General features: G+C 40.2%; 2 protein-coding genes across 2 annotated transcripts; both read left to right on the top strand.

Moving 5' to 3' along the window:
* Nucleotides 1-11142: 11142 nt before the first annotated feature.
* Nucleotides 11143-14824, top strand: si:dkey-3k20.1 (uncharacterized). Its single transcript, XM_087841212.1, has 5 exons — nt 11143-12001; nt 12086-12157; nt 12623-12685; nt 14418-14543; nt 14799-14824. The coding sequence occupies exons 1-5, from the start codon at nt 11287-11289 to the stop codon at nt 14822-14824; spliced, it is 1002 nt and encodes a 333-aa protein (XP_087697338.1). The 5' UTR covers nt 11143-11286.
* Nucleotides 14825-18902: 4078 nt separating this feature from the next.
* LOC148102818 (uncharacterized) lies at nt 18903-20292 on the top strand. Its single transcript, XM_087841017.1, has one exon. The coding sequence runs from the start codon at nt 18903-18905 to the stop codon at nt 20220-20222; it is 1320 nt and encodes a 439-aa protein (XP_087697143.1). The 3' UTR covers nt 20223-20292.
* Nucleotides 20293-21405: the final 1113 nt, after the last annotated feature.

Here is a 21405-nt window from a genome sequence, read left to right as displayed (position 1 = left end):
ATTCTGGGATTTCCTTACCTGGAATATTGAGCATGCGTCAAGTATAGTAACATAGTGACAACATTTAAAAATATATATATTTTTTCATAATCAGCACTTTTACTTAATGTTTACAGGTGTTTTTGTGTGTGTGTGTGTGTGTGTGTGTGTGTGTGTGTGTGTGTGTGTGTGTGTGTGTGTGTACTCGTATTTACTACCTGGTGGGATCCACAACCTGAGATTTCACTCACCTCGTGGGGTCCAATTTTTCCGGTGGGGACCGAGCCCCGGTCCCCACAGGCACAAGCATTGCAATGGATAGAAAACAGCCTCCTGATATGCCTAGTGCGATTTTTTTTGAAAAGTAAAATTGGTCCCCTGGAAGTGACTTTTCCTGACAACGTGTGTAAACATGTGTGTCGACTTGACGCCCTATTGTTGAAATGTGGTATTGCAAGTGTGTAAAATTGGACCGGTGGGGCCATTTTCCTGACAAAGTGTAAACTTTTAAACTAACTATAACTTTATATTTTATGAATGCATTTACATCAAAAGCATTTCTTAATGATATGGGTGGAGTTTTGAAGGGCTGAGCATTCTGATATGTCACTCCTACGCGAATAAGCCCCCCAAAATGTACTTTCAAAATCCCCTATACATTTGTATTGCCTTTTCCACTAACTTTGCGGTCATGCTGTGAGTCACAGGAGGGGCGTAGAGGGTCAGAAATCGGGTCACTTCATCGCCACGTCACCCTCTTCAAGACGTAAGTGTTTGCATTCTGATACGTCACTCCTACGCGATTAGGCCCCCCAAAATGTACTTTCAAAATCCCCTATACATTTGTATTGCCTTTTCCACTAACTTTGCGGTCATGCTGTGAGTCACAGGAGGGGTGTAGAGGGTCAGAAATCGGGTCACTTCATCGCCAAATCACCCTCTTCAAGACGTAAGTGTTTGCATTCTGATACGTCACTCCTACGCGATTAGGCCCCCCAAAATGTACTTTCAAAATCCCCTATACATTTGTATTGCCTTTTCCACTAACTTTGCCATCATGCTGTGAGTCACAGGAGGGGCGTAGAGGGTCAGAAATCGGGTCACTTCATCGCCAAATCACCCTCTTCAAGACATAAGTGTTTGCATTCTGATACGTCACTCCTATGCGAATAGGCCCTCAAAATGTTCTTTACAGTGGTGACCTTTGACCCCCTGGTTCTCCAGACTACCAGAGGGCCTTCTAAAGGCCCTGTATCGCAGCCAAGAGGCACCTTTCTTGGCATCCCAAGATGCAATCACCCACTGCTGATTTTCAGGACCACGGGTAAGGCCTGCAAGGACTTTTGAAAAAAACTGACACCTTCCATCCTATTTGAGTCAGAGGGGTCGCAAGGGGGAAAGGTGAAATGCATGTATAAAAGTGAAAAAAAGTGGTGGATAAGTGCGTATTCTGGTGATCTCAGGAAAGACAGAACAATGTGAAATTCAACATGCTTTTACTCTTTGATAACCCCTTCTAGAATCTTGAGTTTGAAACACATGCAGCCATGGGTTGGATGTTTTCCTGACTATTTAGCAAGTTTTGGAGGGAAAACGTGAAAAAGTACTTTCTAGTAGGGCTGGGCCATATTATACCGTTCACGGTAATACCGGTATAATGTTCGGCAACGATAAGATATAAATAAAATATCGTGATAGAATATGAGTAAACTGGGCATGCACAGTGCCTTTGTTTTCATATGCACAGGGCCAAAAAAGCATGGCGGCAACAGAGAATGAGAAGGGGGAAAGCTGATCGTTGAGTGAAACGGATGAACCAGAATTGGTTTGTAAAAATGGTGCAACTGGTTTGGTGTTTGTCCGTCAGATACACACCAAAGCACATTTCTTTTGTAGAACATATAAGCGGGACGTCATTATTACCGTAATTGTCGTACTATAAGGTGCTCATAAAAGCCTGCAATCTTCTCAAAACTCGACAATGCACCTTATAATCCTGTGTGCCTTATGTATGAATTCTGCATTCCGTACCATTGATTCATTAATGTTGAATTCTCTCGCAGCTGCTCTATTCCCATGTTGTTGCAGTATATTAATAACTAACCTTGTATTGTGGATGGATTATCTCAGTTGTTCTTCCGACTGAAGTTCGGTCCGTGTATAGCATCCTGCCATGCAATTGAATTTGTCCCTAACCACCAGAAACCCTCACGTTAACTTTTATCGAATGGAAAAAAGTTAGCGTTCATCCTCCAGCTTCACTGTGCTAATGTTATGCTAACATAACTGTGTCACTAGCGATCATGTAGCACATCATTAAATACCAGCTAGTCCAACTTCAGTAACCCTACAAAAGTCACTGCTGTTTAGTTAATTTATGTTGGAAGTGATGGCAGAGCTGTATGTTTTAATTTGTTTCAGAAATCTCTCAGTCAGAACATGCTATATCATGTTTAGGTGGAAACTAGCGAGCTAACTTCCTGTTAACTTCTAACTCTGTTAAATTTAATAAATTCTGTTTTCATGGATGCCTGGATGTTAAACTTAGTTGTTACACCTGGTAAATCAGTCAGACTGATCATTTGATTAAAGATGAAAGAATTTAGACAGTTTTAACTCTCAGTGATGCTGCAGCGTTTGTTTGCCTTTGGGGCCTGAAGTGGACAGAGTTTAGGACCCAGATTACTCCGCAAAGCTCCTGACTATGGCAGCCGTAATGCTCCGACAATCCATCAAGCAGTGCAGCTTCGTAGCTTACCCAAGTCGTACCAAATCATTTTTTGACAGATTTTTGAGGGCCGTGTAGCACATAAAATCTGTTCGAGGTCAGTAAGCACAACCAGAATTCCTACATAAGACGCACTGTCGATTTTTGAGAAAATTAAAGGATTTTAAGTGAGCCTTATAGTGTGGAAAATACATTATACAGAAGAAAAGAATATATCGCCATATATATTGTTACCGCACATGCTTCAAATTGTACTGCGATATGGATTTTAGGCCATATCGCCCAGCCCTACATATAAGTAATTTTCCTTTATATGTCTACTGTCTTTAGCTTATTAATACAATAAAGATAAAGTTAAAGAGGTAATACCTTTAAAAGTGAGGGGGGAAAAAGTCAAGGTTGCATTCAAAGGTGGACTGTGGGGTATTTCATTTTAAAAAAAAAATTATATGAATCAATCAATCAATCAATCAATACTTTACAATTTATATTGCACATTTAAAGACCAGAGGTACACCAAAGTGCTTCTCAAGAGTAAAATATGAAATAAAATTTATTACATATGGGTACGATAGCTGAGTATAAATACACTTCCCAGAAAAAAGTGCTAATTAAGTCGGGAGTACTATGTTAAAAGAAATATTTCACTCCTATTGTAAAAAACCCAGTAACACAGTAGGTTAAAATTACATACAGATGCAATAAAAGTACAGTGTATCAATTGTGTTTTAAAAGATTGAATAGATTCCGATGTGCAAATATCAGCTGGAAGATTGTTCCAGAGGTTAGGTGCAGCAATGTCAAAGGCATGATCACCTCTGGTTGCACCAAGAGCATTTGACTCGATGATTGAAGTGCTCTCCTAGGAGTATACAGGCGGAGAAGTTCAGTTAAATAGCAAGGCGCAATATTATTTATCATTTTGAATGTAAGCAATAAAATCTTAAAATCAATCCAATATTTAGTGGGCAACCAATGTAGGTCAGCAAGGTTTGGGGTAATAGAATCAAACCTAGTACCAGTTAAAAAGCGTGCCACTGCATTTTGGAAAAGTTGTAGTTTTTGAAGAAGGGCAGATTGGAGGCCCAGGTAAAGGGAGTTGCAATAGTCTAATCTTGAAGTAACAAAGGCATGGATAAGTTTTGCAAGATTTGTCGTAGTTGGTAAAAGCTAGACTGTACTAAAGAGGACACTTGTTTATCAAGTTTAAAGGAACTGTCCATAAGAACACCTAAGTTACATACTGTATCAGAGAGAGAGGTAGCAAAGGGCCCAAATATATCGGCTAATTCTCCCCGAGGGATGTGGCTATCCAAGACAATTATTTCTGTTATCTTTTTATTTAGAAAAAGGGAGTTACTCTATAACCAGCCTTTGACCTCCCTCATACAATCAAGAAAGCAGTGTAGTGAAGATGGAGTATCGTCATTCAGACAAAAATAGATTTGAGTATCATCAGCATAAAAATGAAAAGAAATGTTATATTTGTCAAATATAGAGCCCACGGTTGGAATGTACAATGAGACCAACATAGGGCCCAGAACAGACCCCTGGGGCACACCACAATCAAAATGGGTAACAGAAGAAGAGTAGCTCCTCATCACAACAGAAAAGGACCTATTCAAAAGATACAATTTAAACCATTCAAGGGCGCTTCCTTTAATGCCTACTAAATATTCTAGTCTTGTTAGCAGAATGCTGTGGTCCACCACATCAAAGGCTGAAGACAAATTCAGTAAAACCAAGACCACAGGGCTCCCTAAATCCGCAATTAAAAGGTCATTTAAACTCTGCGCAAAGCCGTTTCAGTACTATGACGTGGTTTAAACCCAGACTAAAATCTGTCGCTATTTCGATTAGCATCTAAAAAGCCTGGTAATTGCTGAAGAACTACATATAATAATAATAATAATAATGGATTGCATTTATATAGTGCTTTTCGAGACCCTCAGAGCGCTTTACAATACCACTGTTCATTCACTCTCACATTCACACACTGGTGGAGGCAGCTACAGTTGTAGCCACAGCTGCCCTGGGGCAGACTGACAGAAGTGAGGCTGCCATATCGCGCCATCAGCCCCTCTGACCATCACCAGTAGGTGAAGTGTCTTGCCCAAGGACACAACAACCGAGACTGTCCGAACTGGGGCTTGAACCGGCAACCTTCCGATCACAAGACAAACTGCCAACTCTTGAGCCACGATCGCCCCAATATTCCTGTGCTTAAACTGCTGTTTTAAAAATAAGTGATCCATTTTCCTTTTTTGGATTTCTTTTTTAATAATTTGTTTTGATTGACAAATAAAATTTAAAATACACAAAGACAATCAACAGTGAAACAAAAGCAAGCCTACATGAAACAAATGTGTGCAGATGAGAGTAAGCTGACATTTCCAGACTTTTCTGGTCCCCATGATGACCATGCCCATCCCCCAATAAAGTGTGTGCATTAGCAGGTGGAGAGAATCTTGTTTGCAAAGGTTACACCTTTCCTGAATTTTGCGGTCCCCATGTTACCCATCAGTTTAGCTCCACCCCTGCAGACACTCATTTCAGCACGTGTAGCGATGTTAGACGGAGAAAAGCAATTTGTGCAAGGACGGCGGTTACTCGATGGAAAACAGGTAAGTCCACTCAAAACTTTATTATTCCTGTTCTCAATAGATGCAGGGACGTTCCAGAAATGTTTTTAGCTGTTTATGAGTTAAACTTCTTAACTATACGATTTTTTTTCGTAGTTGGTGTGAGGTTAGCTAGCTAGGCTAGTTAATTAGCTCTGTGGCCTAAGGCTTACTGAGGGATGACGATGGCTCATTGACACTCGTTTGGTTGTTTATTTACTGGGTGCTTAATTTGACCTATTTTACATTGGTACTAACTTTAAAAGCCGAAAGTCTTATTGAGATGCTCGGGTATTCAGTGGTGGAGTTGGCGAAATATGGCGTTATTTTTGTGCCACTATTTTGAGCGCACGTCAAAAGATTTTGCAAGTACAAGTGTTGCATTTTGAAGAGAAATTTATTTTGAGCGAAGAAAAGCTAAATTCCAGCAAACCAAATTCATTGCTGCGTTATTTAAGTGTTTGCTATTATCCATACACACAATAACAGCCCCTCTCGCTCAGTTTTTGCATTTGCTCTTGCTAAGATCTCTGTGGACCCGCTCGCAGTGTGTCGCTCGCGCTCTCAACATCTCTGCCCATGTGCGTTCAACTCTTTCTGTACAGCGTTATATTTGTGCCACAAAACCACTATACCACAGAATGCGTTTAGTCCAAAACTCAAACGAGGCAGTGGAAGAGGAACGCAGAGTGGCGGAGTTTGATATATTATTCTCTCTCGATCACAAAGTAAACTTTTAAGATATTTTAAGGCTAGAATGTTGCTGTGTAAACTTCAAATATGTGCTCGATTTAGAGAGACACCACATATTTGCATTTTGTTCTAACATTTTCGGACATGCCTGTAACCCACCAGCTGACCGCACAGCTGAACTGGCCATCGGCTGATAGGGATTTTTCGTAACGGTATAAACTATGAAAGTGGTGGATTTGAAAAGTGGTCATGATGGACTCTGGGCTGGACCAATTACAATACATCCGTATTGAGGGGGAAAAGAAGCAATTTGTCCCGTGAATTATGAAGCGGAACTTTAATCTCAGCCAAACCGATTTACTCAGGAACAAATGAAACACTGAAATAAGCCAAACAATAACATTTAAAAGTTATCTAAGTGATTTATATATCATCTTTAACACGAGTAGCGAAAGACTGCGGGGGGTTTGAAAACGCTGTGCCTGGAGTCTGCATTTGACCATCCGGTCACCTTGTGGATAACAGGCATCTCCGAAAATGTTAGAACACTTTTGCAAATATGTGGTGTCTTTATAAATCAAGAAGATAATTTAAGTTTACACAGCAACATTCTAGACTTAAAATATCTTAAAGTTTATTTTGTGGTCCAGAGAGAGTAATATTTCAAACTCCGCCACTCTGCGTTCTTCTTTCACTGCCTCGTTTGAGTTTTGGACTAAACGCATAGTGGGGTGTTTGGCTACAATAGCTAGCGAGCTGACCGGAGACCAAAACAGCCAATCAGATTTTTTTGCATCCAAGTCTGTGATTGGTTGGTTTTGTGGCACAAATATAACGCTGTACAGAAAGAGTTGAACGCACATGGGCAGAGATGTTGAGAGTGCGAGCAGTCTGCAGAGATCTGAGCAAGAGTAAATGCAAAAACTGAGCGAGAGGGGTTGTTATTGTGTGTGTATATGGATAATAGCAAACACTGAAATACATTTTTTGCATGCAGCAATAAATTTTGTTCGCTTGAAATAATTTTCTCCTCAAAATGCAATACTTGCAAATTGTTTTTACGTGTGCTCAGAATAGTGGCACAAAAATAATGCCATAGCAAAAGTGGATGGAAGCTGTGAATACAAATATTTATTTATTTTATTTTTATTTTTTTTTAATGTGGTCAGCATGTTTAACCTTCACGTTCAGTTGCAGTCTGTATTCTGTATAGCTTATCTTCTGAGTAATTCTGATTAGTTCCTGTTTGTTTTAAATCCATATAGTTATCTATTTGTTTAACATCACACTGTGCCTGGAGACCAAGGTCAGGTGCATGAGGCCTAGTAAAACTACTTTTGTGTAGAAACATGGAGTCTGGTCAACCCACTGTCATCTCAGCAGTTTTATTGAAACAAAACAGCTGCTTCTGTTCTCTAGTTTGGTAAATGGCTGGCACTGTGGACCTTTTTAGATGATCTGGCCCGCAGCAGTCTTTAATGGCAGTGCCTTCAGAATTAGTATGCACATATGTAAAATTAGTTAAGTCATCTGTCTGGGCTCAGTTAGAGAGGTAAACAAAACGCACATGCCTGGTGTGTGACATGGACAGAACCATGGGTTTTCCATGCGTGGAACATGCACGCAGCTACAGATCCTGTTTGGATCCGTGCAAGTCGGCAGAGCAAAGAGCTGCGGCTCTGTAGAAACTGTGTTCTTCTAAGCTGACATGCTTGATGATTTGTGTGGCTCATGCACCTGTGTGGGGAGCCTGCCATGAATATTTAAATATGAGTTAAGGAGAGGGTCACTTGCTGTGGGGGGATAGAACTGTGCACCTACAGGATAACTGCTTACAACAACACAGCTGTGGATTTTGGGAGAGAACATACATGTAAATAGAAACTGTTAAAATAACCTGTTTAATCATCTCAGTAAAGTTTATTATTGCTGAGAACTTGTGCTTTTTCAGAAATACAGTATGCATGGCTTTTACTGTGATACCTCTGCATGCATGTATATTTAATGTAATTTTCTCATGTCTAACTGGTACACTATCCAGATTCAAAAAACGTTTGGATCACCTGAGGGATCATCATGAAAAGTGCTCAGAGAAGTACACCAAGTACATCAATGCCCAACAGGTAATGTAAATCTGCTCATGTAACTGTTTTTTGGATGCATTATATTGTGAGCCAAAGACCACATGACCGGTTAGTGTTCTGAATCAACAGAAAACTTGCTTGATCAGTATGTCGTTATTTTTGTGCCACTATTCTGATCGCATGTAAAAACTATTTGAGTGCATGTAAACATTTTTTGCTAGTACAAGTATTGCATTTTGAGGAGAAATTTATTGTGAGCAAAGAAAAGCTAAACCAGAGAGAGTAATATTTCAAACTCTGCCACTCTGCGTTCCTCCGCCACTGCCTCATTTGGGTTTTGTTTGCTCGAATTTAGCTTTTCTTCACTCAAAATAAATTTCTCCTCAAAATGCAACACTTGGACTTGATATGGTTTTTTTTGTTTAGTTTTTTTACATGCGCTCAAAATAGTGGCACAAAAATAACGCCATAGATCAGTTGTAGGTTTAGCTTCATGTTTCCTGAGAAAGTGATACAAGCTTATTTTGCACTAGTCTAGTGTAAGTGTAGCTGCAGTTTACATTATTTTATCTTTTGTTCTGTTTGGAGCGGTGCTTGCTTGATCTAAAGCTGATCTCAATCCAGAGGCCTGCATTCTGTTTAGTGAGGCTTTAACATGTGTGAAGACAGTGCTTTTTTTTTTTTTTTTTAAATTTTTATTTAAAGCTGCGTACAGTTTTGCATGGCCCTCGCCTCTTTCCCATATTTCCATACACAACTGCTAATTTGCTGCCCAGTGCAGGTCATCAGAGCAGTAGCATGTTTTTGCTCAGGTAGAAGGTCATGTAGGTTGTGAGTCGAAGTGTGGGTTTTTAACAAAGTATTGGTCTCCTTCTGGTCTCTTTTTTTAATTATTATTATTAAAGCTCACAAGCATCCATTTCTGTGAATGTTTTAATTTAAAATTGTATACATTTCCAAATTATGCTTGGTTATGGGATTGCAAAGTTAAAGAGTTAAATCCTCTGCAAATGTGGAGATCAGGGGTCATGTTCACAATTATCCATGGGAGAACCATTACAGTAATTCACATCTGATAGTCTGTAAGCTGTGTTTGACTGTAGATGTCAAACTTGAGTCTAGAAATGGTAGAAGCAACAAATATGATGTTGCACTTAAACTCAACTTGTTAAGTAATGCTACATTAGGGTCTACTCCCCACTTGGATGGTTGTAATTTATGCCTCCTTGCCTTCGTGCTGCTGTTCTTTTTTTTTTTTTTTTTTTTTTTTTTTCTTTTTAAACATTTCTTTACAAGATAAATTATTACCGCCCCCCTTTTTTTTTTTCCAGCAGTTTTTCACATTTCATAAGAAGGCATTAAGTGGCATGGGGTTTCATTCATTTTTAGAAGAAGAAAAGTTTTTCTTCTTCGGCTTTCTTAAAACTTAACTCCAGAGAGGAAGCCCTTGATGGATTATAAGGAAGGAACTGTTTGCCACAGTTTGAGTTTCAGACAAGACAAACTGCATATTAGTTTTGTGATCACAGACTTCAAGATATTTGACATGGGTCCACCTTTAGTGCCATTTACCATCACTGTTTTTAACTAATGGTTAGCTGGAAAATAACAATGCAGTAGCTTTTCAAGAACAAGGGTTGGACAACACTGTGTAAAGTAAATGTCTTAGAAATAAAAAAACAAATTTTACTTTAGAGTCATTTTTAAACACATTTGATTCAAAAACTTAATTTATATGGCAGATAAATGAAGTAAGGTTTTGATTGTAAATGTAATTGTTAACAAAAGAATTGGTCTTTGGTTTTGTCTTTAAATGAGAAAATAACGAAAGAATCAAACACTGGATCTAATCAAAACTGTTACAGAGCCTTAATATTGCAAATCAAACAGTAAGACTGTAACAGACTTTAAGTAGAAAGTAAATTTTTAAACTAATGTGAAGTTATTAAAGGCTTTTTTTTTCTGAGCTTAAAGTAACCTGTTTTGTTTGTCTCACTGCAGGAACACAGCTCAGATTCTGACATCAATGTAATGATAGTTACTGGTGAACCACCTCCTGTGCTGAAAGATCCTGAGGTTCCCCCCCTGGAGAGAACAGACAGCATCTTTGTAAGTTTGCTTCATGATATCATCTATACACCACCAGGATTAGCTTTACTTTTCTTAGATATAATGCTTAGTGCATGAAATACTCAGGAGTGTTAATGTTATATTGATACTTGAACATCCTTGTTTTTGTTGTGCTTTAAAGTTTAACATTTAGGATACAAGGTCAAATAATTGTTGGCCTGGGTTTGAGTTGAAAAGTAACTTACATTTTAGTCATTTCTGTGGACTTCTACAAATGCCATTGTTTAATTTTAAATTGTGAATAAAGACATGTTGAATTTGGTTTTCAAAGATTTTTTTTTTTAATTGCCACTGTTGCACAAACATGAAATTTGGTCCTGTTAACTGTTTGTACCTAAACTACTGCAAAAAATTTGAACAATGTGGGGTTTTATTGTATACTTTCCAGCTGCCACAAGACTACCTTGACCAGCTCTCCAAGGTGTCGGATGAATTGGAGATCCTTTCAAGTTGCGTCGAATGGACTGAGGATGAATTTGTCCCACCAAAGGAGCTGATGGAGGAAAGCAGTTCTGAAGGATCTGTTGATGTTCCTGCTCAGCGCCCAATGGAAAGAAAGAAAAGAAAACTTCACAGGACTTCGAAAAGAGCCAAACGGACGATTACTTGCTCAGACAAAGATTCCAGGAGCACAGAGAATGAGGAGGACACCAAAAGAGCCAAACGGACGATTACTTGCTCAGACACAGACTCCAGGAGCACAGAAAATGAGAAGGACACTAAAACAGGTAAGGTGTCTGTCATGAAGCTGCAGAAAAAGGAGGATGGTGGAAGAATTTACAGTAAGAAGCATTATTGTCTTTATTGTCCGATTAGTTGCCATAAAATGGCAAGGCACTTGGTGCGGAAACACAGTTCTGAAACAGCGGTTGCAAAAGCCATAACCTACCCTTTGAAATCAAAAGAAAGAAAACTGCATTTCGATCTCATCAGAAATAAAGGAGATTGTGCTCATAATAATGAGGTCCTTAAATCAGGAAGTGGTACCCTGATCCCAAGTCAGCAGGCTTCCAAACCGCAGCTTCTTCCTTTCACAGAAGATGTAAAAAAGATGCACATGTATCTGGATCAGTGCAGAGAAGAATACCAGAACAAAGTGAGAAACAACCCGGACAAGAAAAACTGGTCCAAGCTAGCTAAGATAACTCTGTGTGAGGTCATTCTGTTTAACCGCAGAAGAGAGGGGGAAGTTTCAAGGATGCCATTAAGTGCATTCACACTTAGAGACACGTCAGGAGTTCAGTCAGATGTTGTGACCGGTCTTTCTGAGTTGGAGCAAAAGCTCTGCCTGCACTTTCAACGGATCGAAATTAGAGGCAAGAGAAACCGCAAAGTTCCCATTCTTCTAACTCCAGACATGCTTTCATCCATGGAAATCTTGGTTGCTCATCGCCGGGTCTGTGGTGTGCCAGATGAGAACCCCTTTTTCTTTTCAAGGCCTGAGGCAGAGACTCACCTAAGAGGATCAGATGCCATTAGAGAGATCGCAAGGGCCTGTGGAGCTGAACATCCAGAAACTCTGTCCTCTACAAAGCTAAGAAAACAGATGGCCACGCTCTCCACAGTTTTAAATTTAAGGGACAACGAAATGGATACACTTGCAAATTTTCTTGGACATGACATAAGAGTTCATAGAGAGTATTACAGGCTACCTGAGGGGACTCTGCAGTTGGCCAAGGTCAGCAAAATCCTGATTGCCATGGAACAAGGCCGTCTGTCAGACTACAAAGGCATGAACATGGATCAAATCCAAATAGATCCAAATGGTAAAAACATTAGGCAATACTGGTGATTTATTTCAAAGTAAATTCTTAGTCATTGTCTTTAATGCTTTTATGCCTATTTTTCAGACAAAGTACTTGATTGTCCTGATAGCGAGGTCTCTGACACAGAGGGGGACTCATCTTTTTGGTCACCAGGAGGTGGGTTACAAACACTGCTGTTTTTCACTGCCAACATACTGAAACCATTTGATTCACAAGTTAATGATTCAATTTTACAATTCAATGTCATTCCGTTATATATAAATTTTATAGTTCAAACTTTCCATTTAAAACCAATTTTGATTATGGCACACTTGATAAACACTTAATGTCTAAAATTACTAGATATATGCTTTTGATGAAGCAATTTTGCATTTTCTAAGTAAAGATCATTTCAATATCAATGTTTCAAGTTTAATTAATTTTTTAAACTTTGCCAAGTAACAAAGAATTTTTAATTCCATGTCCAAATTCAGCAATTCATTACAGCATCTTTTTATTTACAAAGGATCATCAACATCCAAAAGAAACCAACAGCTGACTGAAGAATCTACAGACAAAATACTGACCATTGTTTCTAAATATCCAGGCTATACTTTACACTGTTCCCCCTGTGTGTCCCAGCAGGATCTTCAACACCCCAAGAAAAGCAGAACACGGAGTCAGACAGTTGCAGCTTTGAACCAGGTATCTAACACATGCTAACAGATCACATTAAGAAGGCCTATCCTCACCATTCATCTTTCTCCAAATTCAGGCCACTATAGGCTGGGGTAATGGTGCCGGTGTGCTTGGCTTGCCATCCTCAGTTGTGTCTGTCTCGCCATTGGTTTTTTTTAACCTCCCTTTTTCCTTTACCTTCACTTACGTACCTTGGCACTGTGTTTTTTTTTTTTGTTTTTTTTTAAATCTTTACTTTTCTAGTTGTGCGTTTATCTAGTGGTTGTGCACTGATTACATATAACGGGCAAACACTTTTAAATCTTCATTCTTACCATTCGTTTCGGTCCGACCACTGCTGGAGTGTGGGCAGCACTAATCTACCACAACTGGATTCGTCCTTCGGCTTCTCCTACCTACCCCTCCCTAATCTCCACAAGAAACGCTATAGGAAGCGAGAAAGAAGTGTCCGTCACGTCCGTCTCAGGGCCAGAATTACGGACCATGTACATGCTAGCCTGGACACGCCATCCTTTTTTTTCCCTCCTCCCTGGTATGCTCTGACGCCAAGTTGCCTACTTATCGCTGAATTTACCCAGTTGATCATCAAGCCTCCTCTGCCCGTTCTGCGACACGTTTTCCTGCTCGGATTTGGATAATGTCGGGCTGACGGAGAGTTTGTCGAAGTAATCTAAGCACCTCCACGCCGAGCTTCTAGAGATGACTTAGTATCCTGGCCACAGATGGCACTGCTTAATCTCAGGTCGCTGGTAAATAACACCTTTGTTTTAAATTACTTCTTCTCTACTAGCAACCTTAATATTTTATTCCTTTCGGAAACCTGGATTCGCCCTGGTGAGCTCATCCCTTTCTCTGAACTTCTTCCTTTGGACTGTGCCTTTTTTAGTTCACCGAGGCTTTCTGGTAGGGGAGGTGGTTTAGCCTCAGTTTTTAAAAACGTATATAATGTTCGGCAACTTTCCTCACCTAACTTTGCTAGTTTTGAAGTTCAGTTATTGGAGATGACTGCTTCCACGAGCACTTTGTGAGTGTTGGTCTACCGACCACCCAAATATAACAAGTGTTTTATCTCGGACTTTACCGACTTCCTGGGTTCCTTTCTTTTTAAATATGACACCGTTCTTACTGATTTTAACATACACATCTGTTGCAAGCATGACCTGCTTGCTAAAGACTTCCTTGCTTTAACTGACTCTTTTAACCTCCTTCAGTGGGTAAATACACCAACCCACGTTAAAGGCCATATTTTGGACTTGGTCTTTATGTTAAAATCTTATCTCGCTGACTGGTCATTCTCGGTTAATTTGGGCAACTTCTCGCTTTCATTGCTATGCTGATGATATACAGGTTTACTTTGAGATTACAGACGACCTTAATGTCTTTTAATTATTTTCGTGAATGCATGCGTGAGGTTAAAGATTGGTTCAAGAATAACTCTCTTATCCTGAACGGAAAAAAAAACGGAGATCGTGGTGTTTGACAGTAAAATTCCCCGTGACCAAATGTGTGCTGCTCTGATGCCCTTTGCTAGCTCCCTTTCTGATTATGCCAGTAATTTGGGCATATTACTGGATAGCTCATTTAAATTTGACAAGCAAGTGTCTGCTGTCTAAAGACAAAAGTACTTCTTTTCCTTTGGCTACTCTCTTCAGGGGTCTCCGCAGCAAATCATCTGCCTCCATCTAACCCTTCCTCTGTATCCGTCTCACTCACACCAAGCACCCAAATTTATTTGCAGGGGGAGCAGCAGAAATGAGGGTGGACTCTAAACATTTTCTAAATCTCTACACCCCCCCACCCCGAGCTAGCTGCTGCGAGGTATGCCGCATTCTGGACAGTCTGCAATCTAAGGAGAAGGGAGGAGGTAAGGCCAATTTAAAGAGAATTGCAGTAGTCCAACCTGGAAGTCACGAATTAATAAGTTTTTCCAGGTCATTCTAAGGAATATAGCGCTTAGCCTTAGAAATGAGGCGCCGCTGATGAAAACTAGACCAGATTTACCAGCTTTTATTTCCAGTTATTTACATCTGGCTCAGACAATCAACTTAGATGATATTGTTTGTTTAAACTAAAGATCCACCAATATGTTTTTTTTTTTTTGTTTTGTTTTTTTTCTCAGGGCCGGCATCAATTATTATGCAGTGAAATATTACATGTTATTTACTTCATTCAATGTTAATTCTTTCTGTTCAATATGTTTGCTTACATGAAAAATGGGTGGGTTTAAACAAACTTTGATCTTTTAAATTGTTCATCAGGTATAGATGTAAAAACCTGAAATCCTGATAGGAAAATCTGCGGTCTGATATTTATCAGTCGCCTTGAGGCGACTTTTGTTGTGATTTGGCGCTATATAAATAAAATTGAATTCAATTCAATTATCTTTGAAGTTAAACCCAAAGGAAATCAAACCTCTTTAGGTGACTCAAAAAGAAGAACTTGGCCTAACTGTCCAAACTTTTTCAGGGGACTGTAAATCTGTTTAATGATTTCATTGTTCCTCCAGCATTTGTATAACACCATACAGCACAGGTGTCAAACTCCAGTCCTCGAGGGCCAGTATCCTGCTTGTTTTTGAGATATTCTTGCCCTACCTGCTGCTGATTACCTGGATCAGGTGTGCTTTGCCAATAAGAAGCTACAAGGGCAGGCTCGTTGGAAAACAAGCAGGATACTGGCCCTTGAGGACTGGATTTTTAAACCCCTGCCATATGGGGACGTTTGTCACTTTTGAGATATTTACATGCAGTACGATACCTCCACTGAAGTGGCAAAAATAAATGGGGGTTACTTTTTATTTCACTTGCTCACATGTTGTATTTTCACTTGTTCAGTTTCCTATTTGCTTGTCTGTCCCTCACACGCGTCTCACCACTGTGCTCTGGAAATCACTAACATCAGAAATATCACTTCACATTCTCTTTTCAAATCCTCACTTAAGACTCATTGGTTTATATTTGCTTTCAATCCACAAACATAACAGCAGTGTCACTATTTTTCTGTACTTTTGTGGTTTTCTGTATTTTACTGCTTGTAATGTTGTGCAGTGTACTTGAGTGCCCCTTCAATTAAAATTATTACAGACCTATTAATACCTTTGTGTGTTCTCAGGAGCTTTACAGAAGAGAAGCTGGTCAGCTGTGGAGACCCGTGCCGTAGAAAAAACATTAAAAAGCTTCATAGAGAGTGGGAAAGTCCCTGGAAAGGCGGATTGTGTTTCATGCATTGAAGCTTCACCAAAGGAACTGGAAAATAGGACATGGAAAGCGGTGAAGTATTATGTTAAAAACAAAATAACAGCACTGAAGCGCAACAGTGCTAAAAGACTATAAGTTTTGAGGACAAATGCATACCTGCACATTTTGTGGGCTGCTTGTTTTGTTTGTTCCTTTTTTCATGTTAAAGCTTATGTTTAGTTTACACACAGCTGGCCTGGAGTAAACAAAATTGATTGTTTTCTTTGCATTTGTGTACAGCAGAACTTTTTTTCATTTCATTTTGCATTGAAGGTCAGTTAAAAAAAATGTTAATGGCTGTTTTTACATTGTTTAAATTTTGAATAAATTCAACACTTGGCCTTTTATTTTGAAATTAAACTCTGCCATTTGCTAATATTGAGGTGCCATGTGTATAAATAAAGAGTTTAAACACGACAATTGTTGTGTGGTTTGAGAAGTTTCAGTGTGGTTGAGTTAACAGTTTCAGCACAGCTAGTATTACAGCTGTACAGTTTAACATGGTAGGAAATGTTAATTATTTCTGGTGAAAAACAAAGTTTCTCATTTTAAATATAGAAGGGTCCCCACGGGAATAGTAAAATTCAGGGTTTTTTTCTCCATGTGAGTGTTTTTAATATTTTAAGTGATTTTCCTCTTTACAAAAAATTTACATGAATTTAGCAATTAAAATTAATTTTCTAAACCATGTAGAAAAGGTGGATCCCACCAGCACCCTCTCAGTCAGGTCGTCCCACGAGGTAGTAAAAACGGGTATGTGTGTGTGTGTGTGTGTGTGTGTGTGTGTGTGTGTGTGTGTGTGTGTGTGTGTGTGTGTGTGTGTGTGTGTGTGTGTGTGTGTGTGTGTCTCCTGTTATATTCCGAAGTAAACAGTCATGACTGACGGATGTCATTGTAATTTGGTGCTTGTGCCGGGGTGTGGTCTGTGGCGCGGATGCACCCAAGCGGCATCTGCACCTGAGTGGCATCCCCAATCACGCCTCACCAGCTTAAAACCAATGAACTGGGTCTTGGTGGTGGTGCGTGGGTGGCTGTGAGCTGGAAAGCTGCAGCCGTGAGTATTGTTGTGAACAGCAACCTTGATAAAGAAAAGTGTTAACGAGTCTTGAAAAGCGCTTAGATGTGGTCGGACCTAGTGTGCATCGTTTACAGTGCATTTAATGATTTATATTTGAACTGTTATTTTTCCAGAGTTGAATGATTATACAGCATACATATTAAAGCCACACAAGGTCGTGGATATTTGACCGCTCTTCCTCGCAGAATTGATAAAGGTTATTTAAATTGCCTGGTTTCCTGGCAGACACCCAACCTTTAACCACTGTTCAAAAATTTTAAATAGAGTTGAGGTTTGCTGGGCTTTGTGAAAGTCTGGATCTTCTTCCAGATGTTGGCAAAGAGGTAACACATCTGAAAACTTACACTAAAACTAAACTTACTTACACTAAAGATCCTGTTTAGAAATGGCTCTAAAAGACCTTCCCAACTTGTTCTGAGTATTGAATAATCCAGTGTCATCAAACAAACCCATGTTATGCCGGTAAAGAGAAACTACCAGCTGTAGTCACTCAGGATCTCTGAGATGACCTTGTGAAGTTAAAATGAATTTAAACCATGTGTAGAATATTCACCTATTAAAAGTTTGAGTATATTCAGCCTTCACGTACACTTTAGACAAAACAAAACTAAAGAAACCACATTAAACATGAGAAAAAGAGTTTTCGATGCTCATAAAGCAGGAGATGGATATCCAAAGTTATCACAGCATTTCCAAGTGTCAAGAACTGAACTTAGATGTATTATCAGGAAATTCAGAGAGCCACAAAGACCAAGCCTGGCAGAAATAGGTACTGTTAAAGAAAGCAATCAACACAGCACAGGAATGGACTGTGAGGTTGCAGACCAAGAAAAACTCCACTTCTGCAGAAGAGACACCTTCAGGTCAGACTGAAGTATGCTAAGGACAACCTAGAAAAAGATTATGCATTCTGGAACCTTTTTGATCACATGAGACAAAACTAGGGCTGTTTGGCCACAAAAATGCTGTGGCCAAACAGGGAGAAGCCTACAACCCAAAAAAATCAGTGTCCCCAAAATGAAACATGGTGGTGGGAGATGCTTCAGTGCATCTGGAACAGGGACACTCGTCAAGGGGGAAGGAATCATGATAAAAGAAGGATATGTAAATATTCTGGCAGAAATCCTCAAGTAGTCAGCAGCAAAACTGTGTCTGGTCTTTGTCTTCCGACATGACAGTGACCCAAAACATACTTTGCTCCTGGTGAAGAACTACATCCACAAGACCAAAGTGAACATTATTGACTGGTCTCCACAAAGCCCTGACTCCAACCTCCTTGAAAGTCTGTGAGGTTAACTGAAAACCAAGGTCCATGCTTGAGCGAGTCACCAAAGAAGAATGGGCTGGAAGTTGTCAGGATGTTATTGTAGTAAATGGTAAATGGCCTGTATTTATATAGCGCTTTACTAGTCCCTAAGGACCCCAAAGCACTTTACATATCCAGTCATCCACCCATTCACACACTGGTGATGGCAAGCTACATTGTAGCCACAGCCACCCTGGGGCGCACTGACAGAGGCGAGGCTGCCGGACACTGGCGCCACCGGGCCCTCTGACCACCACCAGTAGGCAACGGGTGAAGTGTCTTGCCCAAGGACAAAGACCGGGGCTCGAACCGGCCACGTAGTAGTAGTAGTAGTAATACTACTAATAATTATACATTTTATTTATAGGTGCCTTCCAAGACCCTCAAGGTCACCTTACATTGGTACAACAAAATAAAATCCTAAGGTAGATTATAAAATTTAAAAAACGCGCAAAAGCTAATGATTAGCTATGAGCTAAAAAGGGAAAAATTAGACTAAGACCAAGTCATAATGAAGGGTATGGAGCTAAAAGGTTATATAATTGACTATTAGCATCAGAAGACCTAATAACTTATAATTCTTTCCTTGTGTATATGATACAAATGGCGGATGTAGCAGGTGGTGGTGTAGACGTAGCTCCGACTTTCAAACGGTCACGATTAAAACCAGAGATATATAAAACAACTGATGGAAGGGTAATTGTAGAGGATGAACTACTTAATTTCCTTGCTGTAAAAATCAAAACTTTAAGTCAGGATGAAATTGTGTTGTTGGCCACGAACACATTTGAATCCGAGGGGATTGAAGCCTCCAAGAAAGTTTTGTTTGAACTCTGCCCCACTACCTCACAGCGGTGCGTCGGATATAAAGGACAGCATAAAGACGCCAACAATATTAAACTCTGTCTCAAAGTGCTGAATGAGTGTGGGGAGAATATCCCAAGATTTGTATCTCATCACCTGGATGATTTGCCGCCTGTTACATACTCCAGCATGGATGTGTGTTGTCTACTACGGCGAATGGACCAGCTGTGTGCTGAGGTCGGTGCTTTAAAACATGTAGTTAAACTACAGGCGGATGTCTGCGAGCAAGTCATGACCAATGCTGTGGAGGTCGACCACCGTGTGACTGCTCTTGAGTGTCGGCCTGAGGTACCGGCTGAGCCTGTTACGCTGAATGCTCAGGGGTCGGGGTCCGCTTCCCACTTTCCCCTGGGGAAACACGCAGAGGAGCGGTGGGGGAGTCGAAGTAAAGGCGGCCCGCGCGGAAGGCAGGAAGCCGGAGCTTTGGCTGCTTCAAGGACTGGGACAAGCACAGTGTCAGCGTTTTGTCCGGAGATGTTGCTACGTGGTCAAGATCGGGCTCCGACGACAGCCTCAGGTCGTAATATGGAAACTACAGCAACAACGGAGGATCCCGTTGAGACAGTGCTTTCTACATGCTCCCCACAATGGAGTAAAGTTGTGAAAAATGGCAAGCCTCGTCACAAGCGGGAGAAGGTTAATGCGGGTTCAGGAATGCATGCTGTTACCACTGGACACAATAAGAGGCCTGGACCTGTATCGATTATTGGCACTGGAGCTGTGAGTACAATCAGAACTGTGAAAACTAAATTGGTGAGCGTGTTTGCCACTAAATTTGCCCTGGATGTAGATGCAGAAACTCTTGCTCTGTATTTGAGAGAGAAACTCAAAAGAGATGTGACCTGTCAAAAAATTGCTGGTAAACGTAGCAGGTTCGGCTCTTTCAAGGTTACTGCTGAATGTAATGATGTGGGTGAAATGTACAATCCTGAACTCTGGCCTGAAGGGGCTCTGGTCCGGCGTTTTTATGAACCTCGTAAGACCGGTACGGTGGTGCCAAGCTCAGGGGATCCAGCAGGGGAGATAACTGCGCCTTTTGGTACCAACGTATCAACATGAAGATGTCTATTAGGATATTATCTTACAACTGTCGTGGTCTACGTTTGGGACAGAGTGCAGGGGACAAAGCTCGACGGATTGTTGTGGACAGTCTGCTTGCAGAATGTGACATTTTATGCTTGCAGGAGACATGGTTGTCCAAACAGGACCTGGGAAAACTTAACTGTCTAAATGCAAGTTTTTTGGGAGTGGGGGAATCAACAACTGATCTCAGCACAGCTATAGTCAGAGGCAGAATACCTGGAGGGGTTGCTGTGCTCTGGGATAAAAAAAATAGACCCTATGATAAAGCCCATTAGACTGGATGTAGACTGGTGTATTGGTATACAATATACACAGAACAATAGTAGTTTTATCATTCTTAATATTTATACTCCCTATGAATCTTGTCAAAATGAGCAAGAATACCTCAGTAGGCTGGCTTTTATTAATGCATTTATTCAAGACAATGATACCTACAGCATATATGTTTTGGGTGATTTTAATGCTGATCTCACAGACAGCAGTTCTCGGTTTGCTAACCACTTAACTCACTTTTGTCAAGTTAATAATCTTATCTTGTCTACCAAAGTGTTACTGCCTGCAGATAGCTATACATACATAAGTGAAGCCTGGCATAGTACATCATGGCTGGACCACTGTATCTGTACAGCTGATGGGCATGCAGCTTTAGCAAACATGACTATTAGGTATGAGGTAACTGTGTCAGATCATATACCTTTTGGTTTTACTGTGAATGTGGAACAAATGCCAGCAACAACTGGGAATAATATTACTAATATTGCTACCAGTGTAAAATTAGACTGGTCAGCATGTAGTGAAGATGATTTCTTAGCTTATCATATTAATACCGATATACATCTGAACAACATTTCTTTGCCCAAAGAAGCTCTTTTGTGCAAGGATGTCAACTGTAAGAATGCTGTGCATAAACATTTACTCTGCTCCATGTATGATGATATAGTGACTGCTCTGTATGAAAGTGGCACACTGCTTGATAAACAATATAAGCATAAGAAACCTAACATCAGACCTGGCTGGAAAGAACATGTATCCATGTATCATGATGAAGCTCGCATAGCTTATAAATGTTGGGCCATGGCTGGAAGACCTAAACAAGGCCCAGAATTTGAACAGAAAAAATGTGCGAATGCCAGATATAAGTACGCTGTTCGCTTTATAA

The sequence above is a fragment of the Neolamprologus brichardi genome, chromosome 5 (assembly GCF_056152115.1).
Source record: "Neolamprologus brichardi isolate AB-2024 chromosome 5, ASM5615211v1, whole genome shotgun sequence".
Taxonomy (NCBI): Eukaryota; Metazoa; Chordata; class Actinopteri; order Cichliformes; family Cichlidae; genus Neolamprologus; species Neolamprologus brichardi.
This window is presented reverse-complemented; position numbering and strand designations above follow the sequence as displayed.

Coding starts and splice junctions, on each gene's coding strand:
- si:dkey-3k20.1 (XM_087841212.1), top strand. CDS start 11,287: ATGCACATGTATCTGGATCAGTGCAGAGAAGAATACCAGAACAAAGTG. Junction 12,002..12,085: donor AATCCAAATAGATCCAAATG/GTAAAAACATTA, acceptor CCTATTTTTCAG/ACAAAGTACTTGATTGTCCT. Junction 14,544..14,798: donor ATCTAAGGAGAAGGGAGGAG/GTAAGGCCAATT, acceptor TTTTTTTCTCAG/GGCCGGCATCAATTATTATG.
- LOC148102818 (XM_087841017.1), top strand. CDS start 18,903: ATGGCGGATGTAGCAGGTGGTGGTGTAGACGTAGCTCCGACTTTCAAA.